Source organism: Podarcis vaucheri (assembly GCF_965113315.1).
Source record: "Podarcis vaucheri genome assembly, chromosome: 3".
NCBI classification, from domain to species: Eukaryota; Metazoa; Chordata; class Lepidosauria; order Squamata; family Lacertidae; genus Podarcis; species Podarcis vaucheri.
Genome location: NC_138761.1, coordinates 59570885 through 59598219, shown reverse-complemented (window position 1 = coordinate 59598219; position 27335 = coordinate 59570885). Strand labels below are relative to the sequence as shown.

At 43.6% G+C, this 27335-nt stretch overlaps 2 protein-coding genes across 3 annotated transcripts in view; one reads left to right on the top strand and one right to left on the bottom strand.

Annotated features, from left to right (window-relative positions):
- UST (uronyl 2-sulfotransferase) overlaps nucleotides 1–27335 on the top strand; it is a 117780-nt gene that overhangs the window by 47113 nt on the left and 43332 nt on the right. For both annotated transcript variants that reach the window (XM_082215301.1, XM_082215302.1), the window contains exons 3-5: nucleotides 1239–1394; nucleotides 9237–9316; nucleotides 23942–24095. In XM_082215301.1, the coding sequence (XP_082071427.1) occupies nucleotides 1239–1394; nucleotides 9237–9316; nucleotides 23942–24095 (390 nt within the window). The remainder of the gene's footprint in view (nucleotides 1–1238; nucleotides 1395–9236; nucleotides 9317–23941; nucleotides 24096–27335) is intronic.
- Nucleotides 12176–27335, bottom strand: part of LOC309528111 (uncharacterized protein) — a 103812-nt gene continuing 88652 nt past the window's right edge. Inside the window, exon 4 of the transcript XR_014217514.1 lies at nucleotides 12176–13135. The gene's annotated coding sequence lies outside the window, so the exon portion shown is untranslated. The remainder of the gene's footprint in view (nucleotides 13136–27335) is intronic.

The window sequence follows — 27335 nt, the reverse complement described above, 5'->3', positions numbered from 1 at the left end:
ATTATCCAGTCAAAACTGGTGAGAGATTTGCAGCCTCTGAGGTCTTATTTCCGTATGTTGTATTTTTATAAAACTTTCACCTGTTGTACTTTTGACAGTTTCAGACAAATTAGAATATTAAGCAGTCAATATTTTTTAGGTACACAGTTAGTTTATTGGTAGTTATTTAAAGTTTGTGATAAATATTTGATATAAAGCACAGTGGTTGCATAGCACTATTAAAGCACTTTTAAAATATGCAAAATGTTACTCATGAATAAATAACATTTCCTGCGGCTAGTCATGAAGATGTAATTCAGATAACAGCCATATCACTTTGTGTCAGTCAACAGAAATGAAGTAGTAATAATTCAAAATATTAAAAATTAAATTGAAAACTAAATGAAAGCTGTGATTTCCAAAGGCAAGCTTTGTGAATGAAAAATCTTATTAACTTCTCAGTCTGTCCTATAGAGGCTGCATTAATAAGATTTTAAAGTGATATGCACTTGAAGTAAGGCTGGTTTAGTGAAGTAAGCAGTACAGCTGAAGACTGCGTGCAGAAGTAAACATTTTCATTGACTAATAAGTGGCTTGAATGAATGAATGAATGAACCAGTCCTACTCCCCAAAAAGAATGCTGTCCTGATATCTACACCGGCATTTATTCAGATGGGAATTAATTGGAATTAAAATTTCTTCATCAAAGATTATTCATTCTCATTGCTCAGTTCTTTCTAAGGGGGTGCAACTCTGAAGTCGGACATTAAACTTGCTAGAATTGAAACATGCTATGCATATTTTGAAACTCTACCTGAGTAACAACCAGACAGGGGAAGGAAGTGGCAAGGATGCAAATAGATCTCTCTTAAATGAAAAGTGCAGTCAGCTCATTGTTCTTCTCAGGTAATAGAAACAATAACTAATTGAATCTTATTGCTAGTACATTTGACAGAGAAATTAGGGGGAAAGGATTTGTGGCATTTTAAGGCTAACATTTATTGTGACATAAACTTTTTGTAGGCTAATACTTTAGTCCACAATAATTCTGTTAAATCTTAGATGTGATTTATTATATTGCTATAATAGCTTAACACTGTGAGAAGAAACACTTCATGGATTCTGAGGCAGTGCTTTCTTTCGATTTCTGAAATATGTGCATTTAATTTTGAAACACTCATCTCTTGAGTTACAACAAAATTATTCTGTGTATTTAAAGATTTCTAAATAGGAAGGCTAATGTGTATCTCTTTGTCTAGGTACTTCCATTCCCTAGCCAAGTGGTGTATAACAGGGTTGGAAAGTGTGGGAGTCGAACTGTGGTTTTGCTGTTGCGAATTCTGTCTGAGAGACACGGGTTCAACTTGGTTACATCAGATATTCATAATAAAACCAGGCTAACCAAGAATGAACAGGTAAGTTGTTTGTGTCTTTTTGTATGTTACGGTTTTCATTTTTAGAGTAATTTAATTCTGAGTATTTTTGATAGGGCATTGCAGTAAATTATTTTTCAGTAGAATTAGAAATATTTTTATATTAAAAATTATCACTTTTCCTAGCTAACAAGCTGTTAACTGCATATGTTTTTTGATCATTCTGGCAAATGGTATCATAAGTAATTTATAGCTGAGCTGATAATTAAGTCTATTTTTGCTGCTGTTTTATCAGTATTTAAGGGTGCCCTGCTTTTGGCAATTTGTGGGGAATTAAACTGTAAGCGACGTGAAAATGTTCACTTATTCCGGAAATGTTGCATCGAATAGACTTCATTTGCTCCTAGATTTTGAATGGCCTAGGATCACTCATTTGAAACCAGGAATTATTGCTCTTAGTCAAAGTCCTATTAAATTCAGCGAGACTTACTCCCAGGTAAATGGGGTCAGGATTGCAGGCTAAATCAGCTTCCTTAGCCTTCAGTGGTGTTGGTGCATAGCCAAAGTTCATTGGCTATATAGCATTGTGAGGTCATTGAATTTTCTGGGATTGTCTGCGAATACTGTTTGAAAGAGAGAGAATTCCTAACCAAGGGAAGAAATGGGCACTGAAGCAGCAGCAGATTGGGGAAACAATGGCAGTAAATAGTATGGAGAAAGGCAAACATTTTCAGAGGTTGGTTGTTTTTCTTTCTGGGCCCTGCTCTAAAAGCTCTTCTTTTGCACTGAAAGCCGAAAAGGCTAATCAGTCATTGCAGCCTGAAAACAAGCCATGAAATTATCCAGTGTAAGATACTGATGCTTACTTTTAGGATCAAAGCTGCTGCTGCGGCATGCTATGAGGATCAATTAACCCTGTATATAGTAGTTGTCCAAAAATAATAATCAGAGACAGATCTTGCAGTAAGGACCGGGAGTTTAGAATTTTCCAAGCGGAAGCAGAACATCAAAAAGCTTTGAGGCAAGGAATGGGGTAAATGAGTTTTGCAGTGAAAGCTGCAGATAGGGGAGAGAATATTGGAGGCCAGTGGGACTGGCCCAATACATTTTGGCTCCTGGAGCAAACCACAAAATGGTCCTTCCCCCCCACAACCAGAGAAGAAGGGGTAAATGAATATCTAAATCAAGAACGGGGGGGGGGCATAAAAATCAAACAGTGGTGGTTGAAGTGGGAATCAAAACCTGTCACAGATGCGAAGGGACCCACTCTGAATTATGCCATTCAGATGCAGAGCCCAGGAAACCACAAAGGGCAGCACCCACCAATTCCTCCCTAGGGGTGGGAGGAGACCAGCAGAGCCTCCTATTGACTGAGAGGCCGCTGTGGCATTGGTGTGTGTGTGTGTGTGTGTGTGTGTGTGTGTGTGTGTGTGCTGCCGAGGAGGCGACAGATTTGGACTCCAAAGAGCATGCCATAGCTGTTGCTGCCGTGCGGCAGCCACCGCCAATGCATTCCTTGGAGGCCTGATCAGCTGCCTCTGTGGAGCCTGCTGCCTGAAGTGGTTGCTTCTCCTTGCCTCATGGGTGGGCTGGCCCTGGAGGGACAGCAGCGGCAATCAAAGATGGGAAAAGAAGCAGGAATTCTGTTTCAAGTATTAGCAAGCTGACTAGATCCACATGCAGTGGATTCTTCATAAGCTTCTGTAATTTAAAGGGAAATGGACTTTCAAACTGTTACTGGCTAATCAGTTTCCTTTTGGCCCATAGACTCCTGCTATGTATACACAGCTTACTTTGTGGTTTGCTTAGTGCCTCTTGCTTTAAGACTCCATACTCTTGGGCTAGAATAACTAGATACTATTGTCATGCAACCCACTTGGCCACATAGTAAGTCTATTTTAATTCCACACTTTGCCACCTTCCCCAAGCAGCAGACTTGCTGCTTCCCTGTTCTCTTTGTGTTGCTCCAAACCCAGGGGTCAGCAACCTTTTTCAGCCATGGGCCGGTCCACTGTCCCTCAGACTGTGAGGTGCGCCGGACTATATTTTGAAAAAAATAATGAACAAATTCCTATGCCCTACAAATAACTCAGAGATGCATTTTAAATAAAAGGACACATTCTACTAATGTACCGTATTTTTTGCACCATAACACTCACTTTTTTCCTCTTAGAAAGTAAGGGGAAATGTCTGTGCGTGTTATGGAGCGAATGCCTACGGATGGCGGGGGGATCTGCTGCAGTCGTGAGCAGAGGATCCATGGTTCCCCTTCCTTCCCTCCTCCGTGGCTTGCTTTGAAATAGCAAAGCGGGAGAAGACCCGCTGAGTGGGGAGGAGAGAGGGACAGAGAGCCTGCTTGCTTTAAAGGAGCAAAGCGGGAGAGGAGAGGAGCCTTCTCTTATACCCCTCTCCTGCATTATTAACAGCATCCTTCTCCACCCACCCCACGCGTGTCCCTTGTCCCTTGAGTGCTTTTCTTTCCCTCCCCACTTAAAACATGGTTACAAAGCACGGATCCACATGGATCCTCAGGATTTTTGCACTGGGTCACCCCAAATTCACCATCAGATCACATAGCATGTCCATGGCTACAGCTTGCACCAAAAAAATCACGCACCCACTGTTGCCTGGGGCCTCAGTGGTGCAAAAACGTGGTTACAAAGCACGGATCCACATGGATCCTCAGGATTTTTGCATTGGGCTACCCCAAACTCACCGTCAGATCACACGTCTGTGGCCACAGCATGAACCACAAAAATCATACATTCGCTGTTTCGTTTAGAATATTTTTTTCTTGTTTTCCTCCTCTAAAAACTATGTGCGTGTTATGGTCGGGTGCGTGCTATAGAGCGAAAAATACGGTAATTCCCAGTCTGATTCCCAGACTGTCCTGGGCTGGATTTAGAAGGCTATTGGGCCACATCCGGCCCCAAACACAGCCAGGGAAGCCCTCTAGAATCTCTCGCAACCCTCAGTTTATTCTGGGTCCTCCTAACTCCATCCTTTGAAGCCGTTCTTAAAGGCTTGTGTAAATCAAGTCATTTTATGATGTTGTTAGCGCCACCCCATACACCCCATCATTTTATAAGAAAGTAGGATTGGCCATGATTAAGATTATAAACATCTGAACACTTAAGCTCCATTGAACTTGGTGGGGCTTACTTCATATTAGAGATGCACATTATCGTGATGTAAATGACCTGACTTTAAAAATAATTTTCTCACAGCAACATATGTATAATTTAAAGCCACTGTTTATTTTTATTATTTCCCAAATCTTTGCAGATTTAAAACAAAAATCATTGTAGAATATGAAAATGTGTTGCTTACTACAATATTGTTGTGCAGAATAAGTTAAAGTTCTCTGGATTTTATCTAAAGTGGATCAACATTTTTGTTTTCCTTTTAAAAAATGAAAAGGAATGATTTGAAGAACTTATATGTTTAGTGTTGCTACAGTAAAAGGTTATTTTAATTCCAGGTAACCAATTACATTTCCTTTGGATGAAACTGGATTTTGTTTGCATCCTTCATATGAGTGGCCTTTCTCTTAACCTGTCATGAATCAACCATTTCTCTACGCCACCAAGTGGACTGCTGCTGAAAACGCAGCCCAATGTTATACTAAACAATCTTTTACACCCTTATTGGGAGATCCAAGACAATATTAAGGAGCAAAATTTGTCTCGGGCTGCAGTACTAAAAATACTTATTAGACTATAAGACCCGTTGGACACAGTTTAACTTCCTCCTGAGTAAATATGTATAGATTGTGCTGTCAATACAGTATTAACCTTTGATCTGTGATTTCAAAAATTGAAAGGCAGAAATAAGCCCTACAGTTGGGTGTGCTAGGTTTAATAATTCTGTCACTCTCCTATAGTCTTATGGAGTTGCCCTTTCTATAATGTACAAAAATGGAAGTAAGTCAAAATTGTGGTAGAATAAACAGGCTGCTATTATCAAGCCTCCTCAGTAGACGCATGTTAGACATTGGCATTTGTGCATCTTGGCAGATTTACCCAGTAATTTATACTCACACAGGTCTTAAAGATGCAGATATCTATTGAGAATCAAAATATACACATTTAACATTTCAGTGGGGTATAGCTCCACAACAATTCATATCTATTAACATCAGTGGGCAGTAGCAATATGCATACATTTCTATGGTTTCAGGGGATTAGCTAACTACAGAACAACTAAATGCACACACACAAGAAGGAACAAGCACGCAAGGCATTGGAGGAGATGGGGGATGAGTTCAGCCTGCACTCTCTATCTGGGCTAATCTTGCAGACCAGGCCTCATTCATGCACAGCTGAGCAGGACGATTCTTCTGGGCAAAGGAGGCCCCTGAATACCAGCTTCTGGGAACCATGTGAGCAAAGTGCTGTTGCATCCAGGTCCTGCCACATGAGAAAAAGGAATATTGGGCTAGATGGTCCATTGGCCTGATTCAGCTGGCTTGTCTGTTCTTCTGACCAGATGGTGGCTTCTAAAACGCAGTCACACACACTCAAAGATAGGAAGATGGAGCAGTTGTGAAGGCTCTGAGAGACAGTATGGGGAGAGACATGTGCCCTGCTGAGCAGTCCTAGATGCTGACTACATAACCTGTTTCCCCTGACTAGGTGAGGCAGGAAAAACATCAAAGGCAGCAAAAAGACCCTGAAAAAAAGCTTCATGGATCTCAGATTCAGGTAGCAAAGATCCAGGGAAAGGGATGAAAAGTAGTGAAGCCTGGGAATGGGTTGTTGAAGCAGCCACACCAAGCCGGGACATTTGCTTCAGCAAGCAGGGGGTCCAGAGACAATAAAGGAAAAAGCAGGAGAATCTGATCCCTGGTTCTCGCTAGCTAAGTGATTTCAGGCCCAGTGATATTCAGCAGAGTGGATCTGGGGAGCCCAAAACCACATAGGTGATTGAGCAATTGATTTTCATAGTGGAACCAGGCAAAGCCAGAACAAAAAATGGCTCCAGCAGTCCAGTTTTTATACCTTTCTGGACAAAAGCATCAAAAGAAATGCAAACATTGGCTGGGTCAGGGAGGTGTCATTCCACATTCCCTATACCTAATATGAGTTGTTTGGTCAGTGTGGTGGGATTTTCTTTTGCAGAGACACATGGAAGTATTAATTCTTCAGCTAGTTTGACTAGATCTAGCTTTGGGCTTCCGCAGAAGGGAAGATTGCTGTTGAAGTCAGGCCCTGCTTGTGGGCACACCATAGACATCTCATTGGCCAGTGTGAGAACAGGATACTGAACTAGATGGGCTTTTGGTTTGATCCAGCAGGATTCTACTTATATTCTTTCTTCTGGCAGGATCTGCTCACTGTAGAACCTGAGACTATGCCTGCATTCTAGAGGATTCCAGGGTGCACAGACTGTGTGTAGAGTGATTAGCATGAGAATGCCCTTTGATTTGTTCCTACCAAGGGACCTGCACAGTCTATCTATATGATCGAGCTAACCCTTCTCTTGTCTTTACTGCAATTCTTCTTCTTCTGATTCTGATTCTTCTTCTGATTCTTCTTCTTGTCCTCATCCTCCTCCTCCCACTCCCATGAATCTTCTGTTGAGCTGGGGAGAAGGGAGCCTCAGACTAGACTTGGTAGGTACATGAAACAGGTGCACTGGAGAACAGCTTGGGTAGTCTGCCTTGCTTTTGGCTAGCTGAGAAGTTTCCAACAGTATCATGAAAAACAGTATATAGTGCTATTTATGCTATAACAAGTAAATACATCCAAACTAGAGCAGCATTTCCAGCAATTTAACTTAACATAGGATGCAATCCTATGCATATTTACTTGGGAGTAAGCCCCACTAAACTAGAGTGAGGAAACATGCATATTACCACCTTCTACAAACATATTTATTTCCAATTTGTGCATTGCTTTATATTGCCTAATTGGACAAATCTGTATGTAATCTTGCTCAGTTACTGTAGCCCTCAAGTTAAAGGAATGGTAACAGTCAAGTCCACCCCCCACCCACCAAATACAACTAGAAGTTTTTCTAAAGCCAATTAGAATAATCTGCGCAGAGCAGAAGTCAGGAAATCAGAGCTGCAAGAATGTCTGGAATTCTTTTGCACACATCTCTTTTAACGCTTTCAGGAGCCTGACATTTTACAGAACACTCCAAAAGCTGAAAGTAAGTGCTGAGAACTGTATTTCAGCCCCCTTTTTAACCAAATATATTCTGAAATTAAAAGTAAAATCTAGTTTTGCATTATTAAATCTTGGAACTGCATTCTAAAATGACTTAAACACAACCAGGCCAAAATAGTGAGGGGAGAGGAAAAACTATCCTGATAGTTGAGACCAGCTTTTGAAAAGCGATCTCCATGGAAACAATAGCATAGGCTTTCTTAAATAATGGAAAAGGTAGATTACGACTTAATGCCTGGCCAGTCAGTAGATACAAATGAAAGAATAAAGTCAGGGCCTACAGTAAATAAACACCTTTTTTTTTCTCTCACATGGGTATGAAAGAATTTTTTTAAGTTACCAAAAATTAGGTCTACGGTTGGTGGCAAATAGAATGTACAATAGTAACCAAACAATTTTACATGACATCACACCAGGGCTTTTTTTTCAGCCGAAAAAGCCCTTCCTGAAAGAAACTCAACAACTTAGGTTTGTCTGTCGAAAAAAGGTGGAAGTTCCTGCACCTCTTTTTCTCGGGGGAAAAAGCACTGCATCACACCATTGCAATGCAAGTTCTATGTGGTAGAATTACATTATGTTTATTTAGACCTTGACTTACTCATTTGTGTTCTTTTAGGCACATCTGTCTCCTGGTATACACTGCAAAGCTGTGCATAATTTTGTTATGAGAAGCAATATATTTCTACATTGAATAAATATAGGAGGTGTAATATTTTTGAACAATATGTGTGAATTTCATGCACATATTCTGATGGGCAGGTGTTTGAATGTGATAGGTTTTTAACATTAGAGCAGATATTCCAATTAAGTGCAAAGTCTAGGACATCCCCTGCAGACTCTGAGAAATGTATGTGGCCATGATGTTACTGGTCCCAAGGAACCTTTCATTCAACATTAAAAAGGTTGACCTTAGAAATAATAATAAAAATAATAATAAATTTTATTTATATCCTGCCCTCCCCCAGCCGAAGCCGCCACTGCTCCTTGCACGTACTGCTTTATGAAGCTGTTACTTTCCAAAGCACCGCAGTAAATAGAGCAAAAGTCAGGCACAGCAACTGCCAGTAGGAAGAGAAGAAAACTACTTCCTACTTATCCCACAAAATTGATGTAACAAGCATGTGAATTGGTGAAGCAAAGTATATTGACATTTAGAACTTTTGCAGGCTAGGAGGTCACAGAAGTGGCCTTATTTTCTCCCATCTTAGTGTAGCATAGACCATCTCTATTCCTTCCCATTACCCTTGATAGACAGTGCTGGGGTCAGGGGCACTGACTTGACCCCAGATTATGGGTGCCCAGCAGCACATGCAATGTAGCGTGACATCATGACATCACGCCATACCATAATGACATCACGTTGCATCATGACATCACATTACATTGTACATGCTGCCTGGGAGCCCTGGAATTTGCGTCAGAGGCTGCATAACGCCTTGGACACCAACCCCAAGGCCCCCATGAGGCCTTGGATGTGACTTACAGTGCTTTGCAAGGCCCGAGAAGTCATGTCAGAGGCCCTGCAGTGTGGGTGCCGAGCACCCACAACAATTTTTTGTGGGTGCCCAGGCCCCCATATCGTTGGTGCCAGTGGCTGGAATCTAATGTATCAGTACTGTACCTCAAAAAAACAAATCTCTTCTGAAGGCTGCTGTTTGGGTGCCACATTTTGACAAGCTTGATTTTAAATTCAGTGTGTTCTTGTTTTTAGATGGAATTGATTAAAAATATAAGCACTGCCGAACAGCCCTATTTATTCACTAGACATGTTCACTTCCTCAATTTCTCAAGGTAAGATAGTTCCTCACTTACAGTGTTTTATATGGTATGTTTAATTTAACAATTGATTTATTTAAAGCTTTCATTTTCGGTTTAGTGTACAGTCACTGCAATATGTGTGTATCTCCCAGAACCTTGTGGGCAGAGCAAAATGTGCAATATTTACCTAGCCAATGCTCCTACTCCTTTTCCTATCCTGACTGGGCAACAATAATCTAGGAAACACCCACATGTATGCTCTGGTATCTGTTTGTATATTCTGGTATGTATACACATATGCAGCAGCATAAGATTGCACCACGAGGAACCGGCTTCCATACTAGCATGAAAGATATGTGTGATGCAGGGATTCACCATCTTTTCCTCCGCCTCGTCACCTTATGGAAGATTCCTGCACCACTGGCTAAAGCAGTAAATGATATAATACAATATACATCCTTGTCTGTGTTTCCCATTGTCTGTGTACACTTCATGTTTTTTTATAGGTCACTTGAGTTTATAACCTTTTCAGCTGAAAAACTCTATGTTGCATTATGTCAAAAAGAATCTCCTGCCAGAATTCCATTTTATTTTTATTTCCCTCTGCCAGAGTAATTTTATATGCATTAGCTGTTCACTCTCTCCCCACCCCCCACACTTTAAAATATAAACTCTTGGGAAAGGAGGTTTCAAATTATGATCACATATGCTTGTGATGTTACATCAGATGCAACTTTAGAAAACACTATTGAGCTGAAGAATAGTGGATTACTAAATGCCAATATCCAGAGTGGTAGCCGTGTTAGTATCTTCCTGTGGTACCCAAGACTAAGCAGATAAACTTTCATTGACTACAGAATGCTTAATCAGATGCATGTTGTCTTGAACTGCAGGTACATTTGTAGGGTTTTTTCACAGGAAGGGGGAGGAAGTGTATAAACAATCAGATCAGAAGGAAATGAAACTCATTAGTTTCATATGCATACAAAATCAGTAGTTGTTAAAACAAACACCCTGACATGGGGACACCAGTGATCGCATATAGTGTGGTAAAAATCCATTGTGTCAATTTACTCTGAAATATAGCCCTAAACTTTTTGGCGTATTGCAATTCAACTGTTTCACGCTTTAGTCTCCTTCTGAAGTTAAAGGAACTTTAAGGGTTTAAGGGTAGTCACCATAAGGTCTGTCTTGTATCTTGGAAGGCTGGTATGTCCCCTCACTGGCTTCATTGCCATTTCTGATGTCAAATTTTTGTCCATTTATTCTTAATTGCTTAGATACTGTTATGTTTGCCTTATGGAGAAAGACACTATTAGAATATGATGGCACATATTGCAGTGAAATATGAGCAAGTGATAGAACCCCTGATGTTGTGGATGATAATAGGACGTCCTGTAATAGTATTGCCAGAGAAGATAGGTGGACAGAGGTGGTATTTGGGTCAAACACAGGGTCTGGTTCCAGTGTCTATATCACTGTTGTGTGCCTTTTTGTGTAGCTGTTTTAGAGTGGCTGGGGTGAGCTGGGTGGAAGTAGAGTCCTGCCACCCAAGCATGAGAAGAAAGTGTGTAAAAGTTATATTCCTAGCTTTAACAGAATATATTTTCTTAAATATTGGAAGTTAGAGAACGGAATAAATTAGGCAGCCTAAATATTTTTACAGTCTCAGTGTACTTGTTGATCATCTGAGGAGCACCCCTGAGCTTATACATTTATGTGCAGTGTTTAGTTGATATGTAAGATTGTAGGTAGAACCTGACACCACAATGATACTACACTTATGCAGTGGATGCACAGAGGAATGGCAGTAATGCGGTCTGAGTTCTTCTTATGTGAGAGAGCTACATAGATGGAAAGTATAATCTTTAAAATTCCACATTTCAGTTTGCTGCAGTGGATCATTAGGTCATTATAATAATTTATAGCTCATATTCAATTACTTATTTGAAGCACACTCCCCCACCCTGATTATCCCCCCACCCCAATTAAGCAGCTATATAGTTCAGATTAATAAAATTTTCTGACTTTTTAATCAGCCCTGCATTCTATAAACTGACACTTTCCATTTTGCCTGAGGAAGAATTCTATGCAGAAGTTGAGAGGCCACACATTTACTAGTTAGCCTAATAAAGATGGTTTTGCATTATTAAACAACAAGAACAAGAACAATAATTTTAAAAATGTTTGCCATTTTTAAACAGAAAGGAAAGTTAACCCTTCAACAAATAGGCACTGAGAGGCTTGTCCTCAAAGGATCAAAATTCAAACTATGGAGTAGAGAAATTATGGGAGGGGAAAAGAAATTCATAAGTAAGGCATTTAACCTTCCCATGATTCATTTCCTTGGCAATGGGCCTGTACCTGACTAAACCATCAACTGAAATGCCAGGGTATGTGCAGTTGAGGTACAGCTTTTGTGCCCTAAGCTTCAGAAAGAAAGATTCTAGCTCTCAACTTCCCCCAGCTGTTTAAATGGTCTTAAACGTTGTTTGGCCTTTGGGGGGAGGGGAATACAATAAATACTTTTTAGCTTAGGCAATTGCTTTAGTTACCATGTTATGTAAATGTAAATAGGAGAAGGGTGGAGGTGCCTACAATACAATCTGAATGTGTCATGATGAAATGATGTATGCTCTGGAAAGATGTTTAGAACTCCTGGGCTCATTGCTCACTGTCGATGAAATTCTAATCTCCTTTATGCCAATGGGAGGCTTGCCACTGACTCTACTGCAGCCCAGTATTGCATTGTGCTGCAGTAGTTCTTTCCACCATCAGCTAAGCTTTGCATTTACCAAAGATTTGGGCAACCTTCCTCATCCCCTTACTTAGTTCAGCAGACACTAAGCTATGTAAAGGACTTTTAAGAACTTGCCTCAGTTTTGAACCTGGCATCATTTGAGCCACATTAGGTAACAACACAGCATATAGATGGGGTAGAAGGGATACCATTTTGGCTTTTCATTTTTTTAACACTAGGCGTTTTGAATTTAAGAGGGGAATAAGCAGCATATACTAATATGGGAACCTCTGTTTCCCCTCTTCCAAATTTTGTAGCCATACTTTAAGCAGTGCTTTGGGGATAGAGACTTTGAACTAAATTATCTCAGTTTTTGTGGTGTGTAGAGATGATTGATGTAACTACATATGTGTATCCTAAATCAATTATGTTCTTCAAATTACTTCAGAGAGCCTAGAGGTTCTTGGATTGCAAGAAGTGAGAACTTTCAAACATAATAAATGCTTTAATTTTATAGAGTATTAATGCTTGGGTGAAAAAACACCCAGCATGTGTACATTGGAATGCATAATGATCACGCTGAAGCCTATTTTGCTGCAGGGTGACAACAATATTTATAGAGCCTGTGATAGGTAGAAGGAGCAACTGAAGAGAGTGTCTTAGGGATCATCTACTCTTCTACTTGTGCCATGCATAGAAAGCAAGGGTCCAAACGGTTTGTCACTTGACCCGCACTTTCTAGGCATAGATCTGAGCGGTTTTCCCCTTGACCCATTCCTTTCCAAGGGAAAACTTGCTCTTTAGAGAGAAAAAAGGAACAAATGACAATCCATTTGGGGGGAAACCAGAATTGTCATTTGCTGTAATTGAATGCTAAAGAGCGGCTTTCCCTGGGGTACTGCAGTGGGACAAAAGGAAGTGTGGCTAAGCCCTGACAGGATAGAAGTGTTAACAATAAAAATTAACAATAATGCATAAGGATATGGAGAGAAGGGAGAAATGTTTAGGTGGAAATGGGGAATCTGAGCATATGAATGAATTGAAAAGAAGCCGGACTTTGAGCTTTTCAGGAACACAACGTTGGATCAGGCCATTCAAAGACGATCAGGTAACTAAAAATAGAGAAATGTAGCAGTGTTGTTAAATTAACATGAGAACTAACTGCAGAGGATCTCAAAGCAACGTAAAAATTTCAAGAGAAATGAATTCATATTTTAAAACTTGGTGCTAGGTCAGCCCCTCAGTTGAGTTGAGAGCATTCCACAAATGGAACTTCACCACTGAGAAGCCCTCTCACCTTTGTAGCCACTGCCCTCACTTTTGATAGTAGGGGAACCAAAACAATGCCCTCTACTGAAGACCTGCATGGGTAGCCACATCTGCAGTGAAGCGGTCCTCAAGTGAACCTTCAGGAAGGGCCTCAAACATGAAAAATGAGGAACGCTTCTGCTGAATTGGTCCATTTGTCCACCCAGTCCAGCACTGTCCATCCTCACTGCCAGCAGCTTTCCAAGGTTTTCAGCAGAGGTGTATCTGCGTCCTATTCCTGATATCAGTTTCATTGGAGATGTTGGGGTTTTTAACTCACTGAATGCCCCTTCTGCATTCAGAGCATAAGCTCTGCCATGGAACTCTGACCCTCACTGAGGGGAAGGCTCTACTCTGGAAATATGGATACTGCAGGAGTCAGTACCAAGGCTCTTAGTTTGATGTAAACGAAGTGGACATTTACTATGTTACTTCATGGTAGCTTAATCCAACCAGTAAGTGCAATCATTGGGGTGTTATCAATACCATTAACAAGAAATAAAATAAAATTATATTAACCAAGCTACCCTACTTTAGTTCATGTCAAATGTCAGTCTTAAGATAAATATGCTGTGTTGTTCTGCTCAGAAGAATTACTTAATCTTCTGGAATGTAGAAATAGAATCCTCTGGGGTGTGTCCTTGGCATAACACTACAGGCGAATTCTTCTACCCCTTTGGTTCTGTTGGGTTGGGAGATGTGGTACTTTGCCAAAAATAGAGGTTTAGCACTATAAAGCACATCTTGTATATTGCTAGTGTTGTAAAATTGTAGGATTACCTTCATTAGATTTTTCTGCTAAGTTAATCAACTCAGTTTATTGCAGCAATTGACTTCAGCAAGGCAGGAAGAAGAGCACTTTCACATCAATTAGTTCAGTTACCTCTCATGGTTCAATTTAATTCAGTCTACAGGGCATTTTCTAGTAATCATGTTAACATTTTTAATTATTTGTAAAACAAAGCCAAAAAAACCGTTCTGCTCATTCTTTTAAAAAATCACTAAGTATCACTTAGTGGGCTGGGTTCAGGCACAGGGGAAAACCATTGTTTTTTGCTATGTGAACAGAGATTGAAAGAATTTTCTTTCCATTTTAAACTAACTGAAGTATCCTCAGATGATCAAACTCAAGAATTATAGTTTGTTTAAACTAATAATAATAATAATAATAATAATTTATTATTTATACCCCGCCCATCTGGCTGGGCCTCCCCAGCCACTCTGGGCAGCTTCCATAAAAACCAAAAATACAATAAAATATCACACGTTAAAAACTTCCCTAAACAGGGCTGCCTTCAGATGTCTCCTGAATGTCAGGTAGTTGTTTATCACTTTGACATCTGCTGGAAGGGCGTTCCACAGGGCGGGCGCCACTACCGAGAAGGCCCTCTGCCTGGTTCCCTGTAGCTTTGCTTCTCGCAATGAGGGAACCGCCAGAAGGCCCTCGGCGCTGGACCTCAGCGTCCGGGCAGATTGATGGGGGTGGAGACGCTCCTTCAGGTATACTGGACCGAGGCCGTTTAGGGCTTTAAAGGTCAGCACCAACACTTTGAATTGTGCCAGTGTGGTGTAGTGGTTAAGAGTGGTAGTCGCGTAATCTGGGTAACCGGGTTCGCGTCTCCGCTCCTCCACATGCAGCTGCTGGGTGACCTTGGGCCAGTCACACTTCTGTGAAGTCTCTCAGCCCCACTCACCTCACAGAGTGTTTGTTGTGGGGGAGGAAGGGAAAGGAGATTGTTAGCCGCTTTGAGACTCCTGAAGGGGAGTGAAAGGCGGGATATCAAATCCAAACTCTTCTTCTTCTTCTGCTCGGAAACGTACTGGGAGCCAATGCAGGTCTTTTAAGACCGGTGTTATATGGTCTCGGCGGCCGCTCCCAGTCACCAGTCTAGCTGCCGCATTCTGGATTAGTTGTAGTTTCTGAGTCACCTTCAAAGGTAGCCCCACATAGAGTGCATTGCAGTAGTCCAAGCGGGAGATAACCAGAGCATGCACCACTCTGGCGAGACAGTCCGCAGGCAGATAGGGTCTCAGCCTACGTACCAGATGGAGCTGGTAAACAGCTGCCCTGGACACAGATTTGACCTGTGCCTCCATGGACAGCTGTGAGTCAAAAATGACTCCCAGGCTGCGCACCTGGTCCTTCAGGGGCACAGTTACCCCATTCAGGACCAGGGAATCCTCCACACCTGCCCGCCTCCTGTCCCCCAAAAACAGTACTTTTGTCTTGTCAGGATTCAACCTCAATCTGTTAGCCGCCATCCATCCTCCAACCGCCTCCAGACACTCACACAGGACCTTCACCGCCTTCACTGGTTCTGATTTAAAAGAGAGGTAGAGCTGGGTATCATCCGCATACTGATGAACACCCAGCCCAAACCTCCTGATGATCTCTCCCAGCGGCCGCATGTAGATGTTGAAAAGCATGGGGGAGAGGACAGAACCCTGAGGCACCCCACAAGTGAGAGCCCAGGGGTCTGAACACTCATCCCCCACCACTTTCTGAACACGGCCCAGGAGGAAGGAGCGGAACCACTGTATAACAGTGCCCCCAGCTCCCAGCCCCTCAAGACGGTCCAGAAGGATGCTATGGTCGATGGTATCAAACGCCGCTGAGAGATCCAGCAGAACTAGGAAACAGCTCTCACCTTTGTCCCTAGCCTGCCGGAGATCATCAACCAGTGCGACCAAGGCAGTTTCAGTCCCATGATGAGGCCTGAATCCCGACTGGAAGGGATCCAAATGGTCCGCTTCTTCCAGGCGTGCCTGGAGTTGTTCGGCAACCGCTCGCTCAATCACCTTGCCCAGGAATGGAATATTTGAGACTGGGCGATAGTTGGCCATCGTGGCCGCATCTAAAGATGGTTTTTTAAGAAGCGGTTTAATAACCGCCTCTTTCAGCGGGTCTGGGAAGGCTCCCTCACGGAGGGAAGCATTCACCACCCCACGAAGACCATCGCCCAGTCCTTCCCGGCTAGCTTTTATAAGCCAGGATGGGCAAGGATCCAGGAGACAGGTGGTTGGTTTCACTCGTCCAAGCAGCCTGTCCACATCCTCGGAGGTAACAGATTGGAATTGATCCCACTCAACTTGACCAGACAGAACTCTTGCACTCTCCCGCCCCGGCCCTGCTCCCACGGTGGAGTCTACTTCTTCCCGAATCTGAGCGATTTTATCTGCAAAAAACTTTGCAAAATCATTGCAGGAGAACATGTGGCCCGTACTGGGCCCCGATGTTGCAGGTGGTTCCGCTAAATTGTGAACCACCTGAAAAAGTCTCCTGCTGCTGTTTTCTGCAGATGCAATAGAGGCGGTGAAGAAATTCTTCTTCGTCGTCGCTATCGCCACTTGGTAGGCTCGACGTTGAGCTCTAACCTGTGTCCGGTCAGATTCGGAATGAGTTATCCGCCATCGGCGCTCTAGCCGTCTCAACGATTGTGTCATTGCCCTCAGATCCGTGGAAAACCACGGGGCTGTCCGGGCTCCATGCAATCGGAGAGGGCACTTCGGAGCCAAACAGTCAATAGCACTGGTTAACTCCACATTCCAGCGGGCCACCAGGGAATCAGCTGAAAGGCCATCAACATGGGATAAAGCATCCCCTACCACTCTCTGGAAACCATTTGGATCCATTAAGTGGCGGGGGCGGACCATCCGAATTGGTCCCACCTCCCTGCAGAGGGGATGGGTCGCAGAGAAGTCCAGTTGCACCAGGAAGTGATCTGACCATGGCACTTCTTTCGTTTCGCTTTTACTACAGTTAGTAAGAACAACCATGATCTGAAGAAGCAGTTTGATCCTGATTTGTGATCACTAAGGATAATTTTAAAATACCATAGCATCTACAGTCCATATGTCATAGGAAACTGTAGCCTGTATATGAAAGTGGATGCTTTGAACCTCCTCTTGTAGTATACAAAAGGAGGACAGGGGAGCCAAACTAGTAAATTTGGCCACATATGGGTGTGGTTTTTTTCATTTTTTGTGGTTTTGTACAGGTAAACATATAGTTTACATTAAAATCATTTAAAGCATAACCCAATAGACAAATTAGAGTGCAAATTGTTTTATCTTAAGGATACAAAAACTAAGTTAAGATGTTTTTGCTTAACTTCAGTTCTTGGTCTTGCATACAAAATGTACATACATTGGCTTAGTTAGTTCCCACAAGTTTTTTTTTAATTTCACTACAAGAAAAAAACACTTTACTTAGTGGGTAAAGGAGTCGCCCTTTGTGGAAAATACAAGCAAACCAGCACTGTGTTACTTTTCACTCATTTAATTGGTACTGTAATTTGGATATTGTGGCTAAATTTTAACAGTGCTTCCATTCAAATAAATAAGAACTCTTGGGTTGCACTGAAGACTTTCTTTCCAAGGATAACTTGTCACACCTGTGCAATGTTTAACTAATGCTCCAGCCTTCTTGAAATAGAGTTTTGCTGTTTGAAGAAAAGCAGATTAACTAGTGATCAGTACTCTTTTAAAAAAAAACACCCCACACATATTGCTAATAATAATAATAATAATAATAATAAATTTTATTTATATCCCGCCCTCCCCAGCCGAAGCCGGGCTCAGGGCGGCTAACAACAATAAAACAGTACAAAGGTACAACATAAACAACATTCTAAAATCATTCATTATAAAAATTAATTAATTCAAGCCACTAGCAACCATTGGGCCAGAGCTCTGCGAAGATTGCCGAGGGAGGGAGTCAGGCTGTGCCCTGGCCAAAGGCCTGGTGGAACAGCTCTGTCTTGCAGGCCCTGCGGAAGGATGTCAAGTCCCGCAGGGCCCTGGTCTCTTGTGACAGAGTGTTCCACCAGATCGGAGCCACAGCCGAAAAGGCCCTGGCTCTAGTTGAGGCCAGCCTAACTTCTCTGTGGCCTGGGACCTTCAAGATGTTTTTATTTGAAGACCGTAGGTTTCTCTGTGGGGCATACCAGGAGAGGCGGTCCCGTAGGTACGAGGGTCCTAGGCCATATAGGGCTTTAAAGGTTAAAACCAGCACCTTAAACCTGATCCTGTACTCCACCGGGAGCCAGTGCAGCTGGTATAGCACCGGGTGAATGTGATCTCGCAGCGAAGACCTCGTAAGGAGTCTCGCTGCAGCATTCTGCACCCGCTGGAGTTTCTGGGTCAGTCTCAAGGGCAGCCCCACGTAGAGCGAGTTACAATAATCCAGTCTGGAGGTGACCGTCGCGTGGATCACAGTGGCTAGGTCAGGGCGAGAGAGGTAAGGAGCCAACTGCTTAGCTTGGCGGAGATGGAAAAATGCCGCCTTTGTTATAGCTGCAATCTGCGCCTCCATGGAAAGGGAGGTGTCGAAGATTACACCCAAACTCTTAACGGACGGTGCTGGCACTAATTGCGCCCCCGCAAGAGATGGGAGTTGCCCCCCCAATCCCATATCGCCCCGTCCCAGCCACAGGACCTCTGTCTTCGAAGGATTTAGCTTCAACCGGCTCCCACGTAACCATCCAGCCACAGCTTCCAAACATCTGGTCAGTGTGTCTGGGGCCGAGTCAGGATGGCCATCCATCAACAGATAGAGTTGGGTGTCATCGGCATACTGATGACAACCCAGCCCAAAACTCCGAACAAGCTGGGCGAGGGGGCGCATAAAGATGTTGAAAAGCATCGGGGAGAGTATCGCGCCCTGAGGTACTCCACACACCAAGGAGTGGCGCGATGACAATTCCCCCCCAAGCGCCACCCTCTGTCCCCGACCAGAGAGAAACGAGCGCAGCCATTGAAGGACTGTGCCCTGGATCCCCACGTCGGTAAGGCGGTGGTCCAAAAGTTCGTGATCGACCATGTCGAAAGCTGCTGATAGATCTAAAAGAATCAGCAGCCCTGACCCGCCTCGATCCAGCTGTCTACGAAGGTCATCTGTTAGGGCGACCAGAGCCGTCTCGGTCCCATGACCAGCGCGGAAGCCAGACTGGAATGGATCCAGAGCCAATGTTTCATCCAGAAACCCACCAAGCTGTTCAGCAACCGCTCTCTCAATCACCTTACCCAGGAACGGAAGATTCGAAACCGGGCGGTAATTGGATAGATCTAAAGGATCTAATGATGTTTTCTTTAAGAGCGGGCGCACCACTGCCTCCTTCAGTTCCCCTGGGAATGTCCCCGTGCCAAGGGACAAATTGATGATATTCCCCAGGAGGGCCCGCACCTCGTCTGGACACGCTCTAATCAGCCAAGACGGGCACGGGTCGAGAGAACAAGTGGTGGGCTTTCCAGCTCGGAGGAGTCTGTCCACATCGGCTGGGGATATCTGGTCGAAGTGGTCCAATACTGGACCCGAGGACAGTCGAGGGGCCTCCAGTTCCTTTATTGTATCCAAATTGGCAGGGAGGTCATGGCGGAGCGACAAGACCTTCTCCGCAAAAAAGCTCGCAAATGCCTCACAGCCGTGTGTCAATTTGTTATTTAAATTTGGCTGTCCCTCAAGGGACGTTAAAGACCTGATTATGCTAAATAATTGCGCTGGGCGAGAGCTAGCGGATGCAATGGAGGCCGAGAAGTATGACTTCTTAGCAGCCTTCACCGCCATCTCGTAGGTTTTCATAAAAGCCCTATAAGATGTTCTTGAGGCTCCGTCACGGGCACCCCGCCATACTCGCTCTAGCCGTCTGAGGTCCCGCTTCATTTTCCGAAGCTCCTCGGTAAACCAGGGAGCCCGGTTTCTGCGGGGTCGCAGAGGGCGCTTAGGTGCGATCTCATCGATGGCTGCCTGGAGCTGGGCATTCCAGCCCTCAACAAGCTCAGTCAATGAGTCGCCAGGGGGAGCAAGGTCCCGCAAGGCTTGGCGGAATCTCTCGGGGTCCATCAGCCTCTGCGGGCGAGCCCAAATTGGCTCGCCACCTAAGCAGGGTGGGGGTGGAAAGTCAATCCTGGCTTTCAGAGCGTAGTGATCAGACCATGGCACCTTCGTCGGAGGAGACATGATCACATCTATACCGACGCCAAAGATCAAATCCAGCGTGTGGCCTGCTTGATGTGTGGGGCCCGAAACAAACTGGGAGAGCCCTAGTGTCGCCATGGAAGACACCAGGTCCAGAGCCTGTGAGGAGGGAGTGGCATCGGCATGGATGTTGAAGTCCCCCAATACCAATAGGTTAGGGAACTCCAAGGCCCAGCCGGCCACCGCCTCCAGCAGGCTTGACAGGGTGGCTGCTGGTGCGCTAGGTGGCCGGTACACCAGCCAGACAGCCAAGCTCTCCTCGGAGCCCCACACTAGGCCAACACATTCAATGCCGGGGATCGATGGCGATGGTAGAGCCCTGAAAGGACAATCTTCCCGGATTAATAATGCCACCCCTCCCCCCCGGCCCACAGTCCGCGACTGGTGGAGGACAGAGAAACCCGGGGGCGCCATCTCTCGTAAGGTAACTGTTGCCCCTTCGCGCACCCAGGTCTCCGTCACACAAGCCAGGTCGACCCCCTGCGAGATAAAGAAATCTCGCAGGGTGGCGGTTTTATTGCCTATAGACCTGGCATTGCACAGCACCAGTGACGGAGGTGAGTAATCCTTGCTCACCCTACCCTCGTCCCTCGGGATGGGGCGCAGATTGGAAAGGGTACGAGCGTATCCATATCTCGATCCCCTTCGCCTGTAACATCTGCCCCCACCGCCATACCTCCCTCGCCCCTCCACGGTAGCAATCCCAGGCCTCATAGTGGCCTCCATTGATGGCAATTAATATTATTCTTTCGCAGCCTAGAACAATAAAACCTTAAAACAGTAAAAACAAAAAACAAAAACAACCCAGAAAACAATACAACAATACAAACAAAAACTGCTAAAATTACAAATTCATCAAAATCTAACAAATTCCCCAGCCCACCCAAACATCCATCCCACCCCATATATAGAATCGAAAAGGAAAGGAAATATTAAAAAACAAAAACAAAACAAAACATGTTAAAAAGGGCTCTGCACTCCTCCGGGTCCTCCTGGGCAGTAGCAGCATCAATGGCAACAACCATCCTTGTGAGGCCCCACCCTGGGCCAGATAGTAAGTGGCAGGAGCAGTCCTTGTGAGGCCTGTCAGGCCCTCCCTAGGCCAGGTGGTAAGTGGCAAGAAGGAGCAGGGCCCTCAGGCACTCACGCAGGAGAGTCTTCCTGGGCAGCAGAGCAGTCCTTGTGAGGCCCCAGGCCCCGCCCCAAGCCAGATGGTAAGTGGCAAGAGCAGGGCCCTCAGGCACTCACCACAGGGGAGTCTTCCTGGGCAGCAGAGCAGTCCTTGTGAGGCCCCAGGCCCCGCCCCAAGCCAGATGGTAAGTGGCAAGAGCAGGGCCCTCAGGCACTCACGCAGGAGAGTCTACCATTGCATTTAAGGGTATGCTACTACATGGTTCTAAGTTAGCTGCAAATGCAGCACATAAATCTGGAATAAGCTTTGTTGAAGACCACAGGGTGCTGCAGGTTTGTATGGAAATCTTCTACAGATAGGGATTGCTCTTCTTGGCTCTAGGTTTGAGGATTCCCATGGGAAAGTGCCCTCTGGTGAGCCCTTTCCTACATCAGTTAGTAAGCATGCCTAGTAGTAGTGGCTGTGAGATTTTGACCAGCTTCGGCCCATCTGAAGCTGATACAGGCTCGTCTTATCTTGAGCCCAAGCAGAGTAGTCCACACAGCAGAAGGATAAGCAGTATGTGCCACATTCTTAACTTTATTTACACTCTATGCTGAGAGAATACAAACATGCATCTTGCCTCTGTGAGAGCAGAGAAGCAACCGTCTCTCTAACAAAGAAACCGAGAGAACAGTGAAAAACAGGAAACCAGTGTACATCACATCCAGTCTCCCATTCCCGTGGGAATCCAACAGTAACTTGGACTGTGGAATGCAAAACAATGTCTTGTGACTGCAGTTGCTGCTCAGTGAGGGAAATAGAAACCAACAGTGGCTGCAAGTAGCTACAAAGCTGCCATCATAAGCTTCCCACAATATCACCAGCAGGGAGTTGCTCTGGAACATGGTGGAAAACTTAAAATAGTGGTTTGCACACGCAGAGCAGGCATCATTACTTTTAAAGCCCTGCCAAGGTGCTGAATTATGTGGAGACAAGGTCTCTTTGCTACACAGACTGCTTTAGTGGAGAAGCAAGTATGTGACTCAGCTTGGAAGCGGTGAGCTTGGCTGAAAAAGAGCGAGAAGAGAAGAACTGGGCATAGCAGCAGCAGGCCTAGGAAAACAAAACGAGGAAATCCATGTTCCTTCTTCCCATCTCTAGCTATGGAACGACCAAGCTATGGTCCAAACCTGGTTGGCTGGTTTAAACGCATGATAGCCATAGGCATAACATATATGATGCTTCCTGTACTGGGGAAGTCATGGCTCTCCAGCTAACCTTCCTCGTGACATTGTTGTGATGGAATAACAGTATGGAGTTCTCCTGGTGGACAGAAAACAGATGTGAAAATTAAATTGGATGGTGTGCTATGCATCTGTGGGGTTCCCAGTGCTGGGTGCGGGGTGGGAAAGTCTTGTATATAACAGGGAAGTGTTTCTACTCCATAACTGGGAATGGAGAAACCAAGGTTGATCTTGTAATATGATAGCCCTAGATTGCAGCCTTATCCTTTTAGTACAGATGATAATAAGGTCAAAACCAGCACTTTGCATTGAGCTTGGGAACCAATTGGTAGCCAGTGCAGTTGTGCCAGAATTGGTGCTATATTTTCAGACTGTCATTGTCCTGGGTTAAGTGTGATATTGAACTTGAGATTTTCAGCAGTTTGAGATTTTATTGTCATATTTTGCAGGATGTCTCAGGTCTTGGGATTTCAATATTGCTCTCATTCTTAGCCGTTTCCTTATATTTTATCTTGATGCATATGGGCTGCTGTTTTTTAGGAGGAGGAATGCTGACAATTCTTTGTGCTAACAATTCAGTGGTTCCCTTCAGCTTGAACTGGTTCATTGAAAAGTACATTTATTCTTCCAACACACAAAAGGATAAGGAAAATACTTTCTTTGAAAGCACAAGCATTAACATCCCCCCCTCCCATTTTTCAAAGATTTACTGTTTGAAACACACTTGTGATTTTAACTGTTGTCACTACAAGCCTGGTGGATGGTCTAGGAATGCGAGAAACAGTATTGAAACTAAGTAGATGTGGATGGACCTGACTATCAAAACCACTGGGAGTCCTACATAAAAGCAGAATATAAATACAGTAAACACTTTCTTTGATGTACAGTTTTAAAAATAAAATAAATAGTGCCTTTGAATACTGCTATATAATATGAGGTACACAGAAACTTGATTAAAGTCAAACTGACAACCATGTGATTTATCATCAGTAAGATGAGATTCCCTAGTAAGCTTCAGTAAAATAAATTTTGTTGATTACAGTGTGCTTTTCTAATACTAAGATGCCAGATTACAGTGTGCTTTTTCTAATGTGTAGTATTTAACCCCTGCTTTAAGGGACAGAAAAGCCTTATACTTGTGGCTTCAGAAATAATATTGTAGTTGTAATTTTATTTATTTTTTAAAATGCAAGAAACAACCTCCTCAGATACTGAAGTTTTACATTTTTTGACATGGCTGTCTGTGATTTGATTTTTCTTTGTTTCTGTTGTCCAGGTTTGGAGGAGACCAACCAGTATACATCAATATTATTAGAGATCCCATCAACCGTTTTTTATCCAACTACTTTTTCCGCCGCTTTGGAGATTGGAGAGGGGAGCAGAACCACATGATCCGCACCCCAAGCATGAGACAAGAAGAGAGATACTTAGTAAGTTCTGAATTCTTAAGTCTTTCATAAAGTCAATCTATTGAACTTCGTAGCTTTGCTTCTGCTAGATTTCAGACTCTCTGCAGATATATTGTACTTCCACATTCTCTTATCTGGAGCTGGATGTTACATTATATGTTTATGTTTTGATCACATTTTGTTGCTAAGTGGCTCTGCCCCACTACCTTCTCAGAGGCCCTTGGTGAAAGCTCTTGCCTGGCATCTCCCAGAAAGGCCAGACTGCTGAACGAGATCCTTTGTGCCAGCAGACTTTGATAGGAGTTGCCTGGAAGAGCAGGATGCAAAATGCTGCCTGAATAATCCTGTTTCTCTGTGAACGCCATATAATTTATGTTCCTGTACTAGATTTAGGTGTGATTTTTATTTTTGTAATCTTTGGGAGCCACTCAGGCTATAAAGCTGGATATAACCATTCAAAATACAATGGTACCTTGGGTTAAGAACTTAATTCGTTCTGGAGGTCCATTCTTAACCTGAAACTGTTCTTAACCTGAAGCAAGACTTTAGCTAATGAGGCCTGCTGCGCTGCCGCTGCACAATTTCTGTTCTCATTCTGAAGCAAAGTTTGTAATCCGAGGTACTATTTTTGGGTTAGCGGAGTCTGTAACCTGAATCATCTGTAACCCGAGGTACCACTGTAAATACAAATACAGTGGTACCTCTGGTTACGAACTTAATTCGTTCTGGAGGTCCGTTCTTAACCCAAAACCGTTCTTAACCTGAGGCGCGCTTTCGCTAATGGAGTCTCCCGCTGCACGCACGCGTGCCCCAGCACAAGATTTCTGTTCGCATCCTGGGACAAAATTTGCAACCAGGAGCAGCTACTTCTGGGTTAGCGGAGCTAGTAACCAGAAGCGTTCGTAACCAGAGGTACCATTGTAGATGTGTTAAGTCAGAAATGAATTAGTTAACTCTGGCATTTAAAGTGAGGCAAAGTTGTTCAGAAGCATTTGGATAGTTGTGGTTTAACTTTCTTGATTTCTCTGACTCATCCCAATCTCTGTTTTAGTAGATTTTGAATATGGAGTATCAAGTGATTTATAAAATAACACATAGTGGTACTTGGGCTGCATTACTATACCATAAATCAGCTAAGGACATATAGTAACTGGACATACAGTGGTACCTCAGGTTAAGAACTTAATTCGTTCTGGAGGTCCATTCTTAACCTGAAACTGTTCTTAACCTGAGGTACCACTTTAGCTAATGGAGCCTCCCACCGCCACACGATTTCTGTCCTCACCCTGAAGCAAAGTTCTTAACCCGAGGTACTATTTCTGGGTTAGCAGAGTCTGTAACCTGAAAGATCTGTAACCCGAGGTACCACTATATAGTCAAACCATTCTTAGAATATGGGAGTTGAAGCAAGGAGACGCATGCTCCAATCCCTACTCAGCCAGAGTCACCTTGGGCTGGCTACTATCTCTCTTCCCAACCTACTTCACAGGATTATGTGGTTACCATGGGGGACCATTTCTTGGAACCCCTTAATGATATTAGGCTACTCTGCCCCTTAAACTATATGCTTACTTTGGCCCAGGAAATGCACATAATTTATTGGAAAAGAAAATTACCTCAATGCTGGCATGTTGCAAAATTTCTAAATATTTAGATAGAAATCTAATAACAGGCATAAAATGTTATAATGAGTTTTTTTAAAATGAAATGCTTATGTGTAAAACATTCCAGTTCAGTTGCAATGGAGATAATAATAATTAATCAGTAGCTTTCCACATATATGTTTTAAGGTGATGCACGCAATATAATAAAAAGCAGGTTAGAAACGGCATAGAAAATAACAGCAAATGAACCGAAAAACAATAAAAGGAGGCAACTGTGGCAGAGACCTATGCTTCCAGCCAGGAAAGCTTGCCAGAACAAAATGTCTTCAATTCTTTCTGGAAAGTGCAGGTAGTGGATGTCTATGTCATGTGGCAGAAACACTGTTTTGTAGAGCAGGGGCAGCCACACTACAAGCTCTGCTCTGTATTACTGTGGAGTGAGTTTGCGATCAGTTTTGAACCTCAGAAGAAAATCTCTTGCAGACCACAGTGAACTACTAGTTATATAAAGGATAAGGTGGTCTCTCAAGTAACGTGGAAGCAGACCATTTGTTGCAATTACACCAGGCTTCCCTTGAGACTGTAAAACTTGCTGGTTTAAATGGCTTTTGGATGCTGATTTGATGAGGCTATGGAATTTTTTTGGTGGCTGAATATTTTTAGTGGTTTGGCCTTTTCTAGTTGCTTTTGTTTTGTTTTTATCTTGTGGTGTTTTTGATATAAGCTGTCTTGAACATAAAAAGGGAAGTAAATCAATATCTCATTTAAATAAAAATACAGTTTATAGTATGAGTTTATAAAAGTGAAAATTAATAGTCATTTGCCTGCAGTTCTGTAGTTTATTCCTTTCATTATTCAATACAGTATGTGCATTAGATAGATAGATAGATAGATAGATAGATAGATAGATGATAGATAGATAGATAGATAGATAGATAGATAGATAGATAGATAGATAGAAAGATAGATGATAGAATGTTTTGACAGAAGAATCTTAATTTGTGGCCACATACCACAAATTTCTCCGGGACGCGGGTGGCGCTGTGGGCTAAAGCCTCAGCGCCTAGGGCTTGCCGATCGAAAGGTCGGCGGTTCGAATCCCCGCGGCGGGGTGCGCTCCCGCTGCTCGGTCCCAGCGCCTGCCAACCTAGCAGTTCGAAAGCACCCCCGGGGGCAAGTAGATAAATAGGTACCGCTTACCAGCGGGAAGGTAAACGGCGTTCCGTGTGCGGCTCTGGCTCGCCAGAGCAGCGTTGTCACGCTGGCCACGTGACCCGGAAGTGTCTCCGGACAGCGCTGGCCCCCGGCCAATAGATGTGAGATGGGCGCACAAACCCCAGAGTCTGTCAAGACTGGCCCGTTCGGGCAGGGGTACCTTTACCTTTACCTTTTACCACAAATTTACAATGCAATTCTAAACAGATTTACTCAGAAGTGAGTCCCATTATGTTTATGGTTGTTTATGATTACAAACTATAGCTTAATGAAGTTAGCAGGCTTCAGTGAACTGAATGTCTCATTGTCCACTAGAACTATTGGACATTCAGCATAAAGGTGAACATTGGAAGATTCAGGACAGACTTTAGGTGGAAAAGGCTATGCCAGTACAGTGGTACCTCGGGTTACAGATGCTTCAGGTTACAGACTCTGCTAACCC